Source organism: Canis lupus, chromosome 28 (genome assembly GCF_003254725.2).
Source record: "Canis lupus dingo isolate Sandy chromosome 28, ASM325472v2, whole genome shotgun sequence".
NCBI classification, from domain to species: domain Eukaryota; kingdom Metazoa; phylum Chordata; class Mammalia; order Carnivora; family Canidae; genus Canis; species Canis lupus.
In genome coordinates this window covers 4063293-4070033 of record NC_064270.1, presented here as the reverse complement: position 1 = coordinate 4070033, position 6741 = coordinate 4063293, and the positions used below count along the sequence as shown (strand labels likewise).

Sequence of the window (6741 nt, the reverse complement as noted above, 5' to 3'; positions counted from 1 at the left end):
ACCCCGCCCGCACCCCGCACCCGGCCCCGCCCCCAGGCCCCCCCGCCCCGCCCCTCCCCGCCCCGCCCCGCCCGCCCCGCCCCTGCCCGCCGCTCCGGCGCAGCCCGCGCCCTCCGCGCCTCAGTCCCGCGCCCCGACCCCGAGGCAGGCGCTCAGCGGCGGCGAGCAGCGGGGTCCGCGCCCCGACGCTCCGCGCCCCGGTGTCCGCCGCGCCCCGGGCAGGCATGGGGCGGCCAGGCTGAGCGCCCGCCCGCCGCCGAGACCCGGCCCCAGCACCGAGCCCTCCCGCCGCGGCCCCGGCGCGCACGGGCCATGGCGACGGCGACGGCGACGGCGACCGCCCGCGCCGCGGGGCTGCGGCTGCTGCTGCTGCTGCCGCTGCTCGGCCAAGGTGAGTCCTGCGGGCGGCCGGGGGCGAACTTGGCGGCGGCGGCGGGCGGCGGCGGGCGCGCTGGGAGACGCTTCCTCCGGGCGGCGGGCACCGGCCGGGGCTGAGCGCGGGGCGACGGGGGGCGGTCCCGGCGCCCGAGGCCCCGCCGCAACGGGCCGGGCTCCGTGCCCAGGGCGTGAGCCGCAGCCGCAGCCGCAGCCGCAGCCGCAGCCGCAGCCGCGCCGGGGAGCCCAGCGGACGGACGCCGGGGCCGCCCCCAGGTGCGGAGCCGCGTAGGAGCCGCGAAAGCCCGCGACTCGGCGCGGCCAGCTCGGTCCCTGCACGTCGTTCCGTCCTGGCGTCGACCCCGCCGCACCTCGGCGCCTGCTCCTGCGGCTCGGCCGCGCTGCCTCCGCGGGGTGCGGGGGGACCCGCTCTTGTAGAGGAGGTCGCTCTGCCCCGGGTGCGTCTTTGCCGCCCTGGTCTTCAAAAACCCAAGAGCCCGAGGCTGCTGGGAGGCTGCCCTCGAGGGCCCGCTCCGAGCGGCCCAGCGCAGCCCGCGTGGCCCGAGGCCAACAGGCAGCTCTACAGTCGCGCGCCAGGGCCACGGAGGGCGGCCGTCGGGGCCGGGAGTCGGCTCTGGGCCGACCTGTGCCGAGCGCTTTGGGCCACCCTGGAGCGGGGCGGGACCCTGCGCTGCCAGCGGCCGGCTCGGCGCCGGAGGCTGGGATGTGGCCTGGCGAAGGCTGCTCCCCGCGCCAGCCCGCGCTCGGGCGGCATGAAGCTTGCGGCAGTAGAGTCTCTAAGCCCCTTAAGCCCCTTGGCCATGCATTTAGGTTCCCTCGAGCCAGCCTTGACTGGATCTCCTCCTTCGGGGCTGATGTACGAACAGGGAAGGCCGCCCTCCCCCGCTGCTTACAAAGGCCTTTCTCTCCCTGTGGCCCTCAGGGACAGGGGAAGTGGTGGTCCCCTGCCTCTTGCCCCTGCTCTGGCAGACTCTGGGTTCACAGACCTGCCTCAAGGCTTCGTTTGTGTAACTGGATCCTGAGATTCCCTGGCAGATCCTGAAGCCGGAATCTGTGTTCCCAGCCCATCGTGGGGAGGACAGGGGAGAAGCCGTTCCCTTGCCTTGAGAAGGAAAGAGGGGGAGAGGGTCTGTTTCCTGTGTTAAAAGTCTGGGGTCACTGGGCTGCTGGGGGAAGACCCCTAGGAGGCTGCAGTCAGAGCAGAAGTAAACACAAATAGAATGTTCTAAAGGTCTCTTGTAACTCTCAGTTGTAACTTTGTAGTTGTAGGTGTGTGGTCAGGTGTGAGCCGGAAGCCAGAGCTGGCTAGGCGACCTGTGCCAGCTTCCGCACCCTGCAGAGGATTTCCCTGTGCTCTTCCACAGCCATGAGCTGAGCTTGGGTGCCGGGAGGCTTTAAGGGCTAGACTGTGGGGCCCAGGCTGCCAGGGTCTGCCTGTGGCACTTGGCAGGAACACAGGTGGCTTTCTCACACCCCTGGCCCACAGAATTTGGTGGCCGAAGACAGGCTCTCTGATCCAGGGAACAGAAGCGTCCCACCCTGCCCACCCTTCCCTTGGAATCACCAAGAAACCCCCGTTGGCCGATGCTGAGAGTGGAGAAGTGGCCCTGCAGCACCCAGGAGGAGACAGCTGGGGCCCTTGGAGAGGAATATGGGCACCCTTCCCCTGAAGCCACCGTGGAGGTGATGAGGCTGGCTCTCACTGAGCTGAACCAGACCGCCCCCCGGGCCGTGCTGCTGCTCCAGGACCCACCCAGGCTGAGAGCCGCGTGGCCTCGGGCGCCCTCTTGTGGACACAGCATCCCAGTGGCCCCGCCTTTCAGCCAAGAGATGCTCTGAGTCTCTAGGGGAGACCTTCCCCTTTGGCTGACAATTCCCCGAGGCGGGAAGCTCTCTTCTGTGCTGGGGCACTGACAGGAGGGGTGTAGGGAGGCAACCCAGATGAAGAGGCAGGGGCCTAGAAGAAGGGGCCCCGCTGCTTCAGAGCCAGCCAGAAAGGTGGGAACAGGAGAACTCACGGCAAGGCCACGGGACGTGAACAGATACCCGCAGCTTGTTCCCTCTGTGTGTGCACGCTGGCATAGTGCGTGAGCACATGTGCCTTTAGGAAGAGGTACCGACACAGACTCCTCTCCTACATCATGCTGTCCACGTGTGGGTGGGTTTGTGTGCACATGTGCATACACATGTACACACAGGGTTTCTCTCTCTCTCAGGGTCTCTCTCGTACACACACAGGGTCTCTCTCTTTCACTCACACACACACACACACACACACACGCAAGGTTTCTCTCTCACATACACACACAGGGTCTCTGTATCTCTCCCTGTCTCTGTCTCTCTCACACACACAAGACACACTCCTGCTCTTGCTCAAGGATCTGTGATCGTGCTGCCTGTAGACACACACACACTCCCACAGTGAGTGAGGCCTGATCACCCTCATACTCCACCTTCACCCAGGGAACCCAGCCCCTTTTCCTGCCATGTACACATATTGGGTTCCCACATATATACATAGGGACCCCTGCCCTTCACCCCCTCATACACTCAAGGACAGAGCCCATCAGCCCCAGCAATCCTAGAACCAGAGCTGGGGAACCTCCATCTAAGACCTGTTCCTAGAAGAGTTTCTGGCATTTTGCTGCTGACACAGAAACAGCCGCCCTTGGGATGTGGATGAGCAGTTTGAGTCCGAGCTCTGGGGCTCTCCCAGGCTGACACCTCACCCAGCACCATTTCCCTGACTCCTGCATTTTCCCAGCAGGCTTCACATCTCTCATCTTCCTGGCCTGGCTTCTTGGGTTCCCTTTTGCTCAGCACCTATGGTTTCAAGGAAGGACCTGCTCTCTCTCCCTACAGGCCTCTAGGACTTTCACTCCCTGGCAGCAAAGAAGGGAAGACTTGCCATGGCTTGGCACGCTCCCTCTCAGGATGCCAGGCCCAGCCCTCTGCAGTGTGGCCTGGGTGGGCCACTCATGCCTGAACCAGCAGATGTCAGAGCAGCCCCTGCTGGGAAGGCTGCCACCTACTTCTCACTTTCTTTTGGCCCCTCTCTCTCCTTGGCCAGGGACCAGTAGAAGACAAGTCCCGCTTTACCAGCTCACCTGGGCTCTTCCCTCTTTCTCCTCCATCCTAGCCTGTGTCCCTACGAAGCCACTCTGACTTCTGGGGGCTGCTGGCATCCCATGCTGCTGCCCTGGGCCCCCAACATCTCCTAGCCTAACCAGGGACACGGTGGGCTCCTAAGTAAGGGCAGGGCCTGCAAATGGAGAACAAATGGGGAAGTTTATTGAGCCCATTGCTAAATTGCCTTTATTCTGCAGAATTGCTTTAGGGATGGCTAAGTAAATCACTGTTTCCTTGGTGGTGTGAAGAAAATGGGATGCATTCACCTAATGGGGAGCTAATGGCCTTTTAGCCAGGGGAAGAGAAAACTAATTAAAAATGATGGTAACTGTTAAAATGGAGCCTGAGGGTGCCAAGGTGACCGGAGGGCCCAGAAGCTGCCACAGCCCCCTGAGGCCTTACCCCTCTCTGTGACCTGAGAGAGGACTCCTCTGTCCTCTGGTCTTAACAGGATAAGGCTGATGTCAGCAGCAGCCACCCCAAGGGAGCTCACAGCCTGCTGGTGCTCAGCTGAGCACTGCATGTCTGCTAGCTCCCTGTAACCTCCCGGAACCCTGAGGGACATGGCCTTGGTTTCCCATTTCACAGGTGAGGAAACTGTGCCCTACATACAGCTGGTGGAGAAGACTTAGTGATTCCCCACCCCAGGCCTCTGGCTTTCAGCAGTGCCTTCTCTCTGGGCCAGTGGTGGTGGGGCCCAGGGATGGGGCTGAGAGGGATCCTGGGAAGGGAAGGTAGCCCTGAGCCGGCTCACCCACCTGCTCAGGGCTCCACCAGTCTGGCACAGCGATGGGAATGAAGTGTGGCGCTGTGCTTGAAACAGGAGCTCTTCAGGGTCATGGCTGATTTCTTAGGTCAGACCACTGCTTTAGCTGATGTTTGGGAGTCTTACGGGTTTAGAGACAGCCCCCAGGCATGGCCCTGGCATAGCCAGCCCCAGGAGAGGGACATGTGTACTCTTGTGTGGCAGGAGGAGATCTCTGTGAGGGTGTACCCTTTGCCTGGGGACCCAGCACGTGACAGAAGCTACTATGCAGTGGGGTGCTGAGCTTCACGGGGCATGGGTGCAGCTGTGTCTCCTTATCCAGGACACAGACCTCCTCCCCAGGGCTCCGGGACAGACTGGGAGAAGAAAGCGCCCAATCAGGCACCCCGGAAAGAAAGCAGAGTTAGAGAGGCACCCCCGGCCCCCTAGTACTGCTACCTTCCATCCTGTGGAAGTGGCTGCATTTCTACTGTGGAATCCCCTCCCTCTTCCTGCGGGCGTAGGGGAGGACACCTCCTGATGTGAGGGTAATGCAGGGGCGCCTAACCTTGGCAGCACTCAGCTCAGGTCCCCATGTCCTCTTCCTTCTCCCCATGTCCTCCCCTTCCTATGTCTGCCTCCTCCTCATGTCTTTCTCCTTCTCCCATGTCCTCTTCTTCCTCCCCACGTCCTCCTCTCCGTGTTCTCCTCCTCCTGCCTGTGTTTTCCTGTTCCCCATGCCCTCTTCTTCCCAGTGTCCTCCTCCTCATACCCTCCTCTCCATGCCCTCCTCTCTATGTCCTCCTCCTCCCTGTGTCCTCTTCCTCCTCCTGCCTGTGCTTTCCTATTCCCCATGTCCTTCTCCCCCTCCCCGTGTCCTCCTTCTCCTCATTTCTGCAATTGTTTCTCTGAATGAGTGATTTAATAATAACAATAACAGTAATAGTGATCCACAAACACTCCCAGAGGGACCATCTGCTGCCTAGAGAGCTTCTCCAGGGCAGGGGATGCCTTCGGGGAGACAACATAAGGGCCTTTGACCTCAGAGCTGTCACTGTTGGCAGGGGGAGGGGGGGTAGGCAGTAAAGGAAGCACTAAGCCATCACTTCTCTCGAATACATGTGTGTGATTTCAGAGGAGGTGCTCAGCAGGAAGCAGGCTAAGGGGCAGGGTAGGAAAGGGCCGTGGGCATCCAGGCAGGCAGGTGACTATCCTGATTGTGGACTGCAATGTGGTAATGACAGCAGGGGTCATCCAGTCCCCCTGCCCATCTCCCTTCCATGCAGGGGGACTGGATGACCGCCTGAGGAGGTGCAGAAAGTGGCCCTCTGCTGGCCTGGGGAGGGTGATCCTGGGAGGCTTGAAGAGGTGGGAATGCCCAGGAGGCCTCCTAGAGCCCACCTGGCTTTCCCTTCACCACCCCAGAGTGGCAGTTCAGGCCTGGTGTTGGGGGTTTAAGGGAGGCTGTGACTTTGGAGGCAGGGCTCTCTACCTCACCTCGGAAGACCTTAGCAGGTTTTTTCTTTGAGCCGAAGGTCCAAGACACTTGGGAGCCCATGTAGACTGGGCCTTCTTGTCCTCCCTCCCCATCCGTCTTTCTATTGTCCACCTTTCCTAAACTCTGGGAGCAAACCTGGGCTTCCGTCCATCTCAGGCTTCAAAGCTGTGTGGTTGTAGGAGCCTTTGGGACCTCCCTTTGTCCCAGAGGCTGGAGCTGTGAAGCCAGTGGGCTCCTGCACCATCTTCTCCGAGACTCTGGGCAAGGATCAGGTGGGAAAAGAGGAGGCAGCAATGTAGTGTTGTTCCCTCAGCCCCCTGCCCCGGGAGCTGATCTGCCTAGAAAACACAGTCATGGGGTAGATGACGCCAACAGGACCTTGAGATTGGCAGTTCAGGTACCACCTGGGCCCCCAAGGAGAGCAGGTGGCCAGTCCTGAGCAAACACCTCTGTTTGCTTTTGCCTTGTGAGTGGCTCCACAGAGTACAGCAGCCTGGGTACCACCACAGAAAAGTCACCTGTGCACCTGTGGGCTGGCTGGTTCTGGTTGTCCATAACAATATCGAAGCCCAGAGTGGCCAAGGCTGGGGTTCTGTGACAGGCAGGGCCCAGTTCCAGGCCTAGCTCAGGGAAGATGCCTGTGCCCCTGGAGGTGCAGGTCCTGGGGCCCCAGTCCCCCTCCCAGGTTCAGGCACTGGCAGTTGTACCTCATTGCCATCTTGGACCTTTGCTCCTCTGTGACAGGGATGCTGATGGGTTCCTCAGGGTCCAGGGCTCTAAGCAGTGCTAAGAAGGCAGGATGGCGCAGCGGGAGGATGCAGGGAGTTGAAGTTCTGAGCCCTGCTCCAAGCAACCGGCCAGACCTGATCACTGATTGGAGAAAGGGCTCTGCTGCTAAAATAAATCAGAAGGCCCCCAGCAAGATACTGCCCATCAAAGCTGGTTTGGTGCCACCCCCACCCCCTATAGATGT

The 6741-nt window shown here is 61.3% G+C and overlaps 1 protein-coding gene across 2 annotated transcripts in view; it reads left to right on the top strand.

The window, feature by feature from the left end:
* Positions 1-281: 281 nt before the first annotated feature.
* The window catches only part of RET (ret proto-oncogene), a 49940-nt gene continuing 43480 nt past the window's right edge, over positions 282-6741 (top strand). Inside the window, exon 1 of one of the 2 annotated variants that reach the window (XM_049103339.1) lies at positions 282-391. In XM_049103339.1, the coding sequence (XP_048959296.1) occupies positions 313-391 (79 nt within the window). In that variant the 5' untranslated portion in view covers positions 282-312. The remainder of the gene's footprint in view (positions 392-6741) is intronic. The other variant, XM_025466444.3, reaches the window with a different exon arrangement.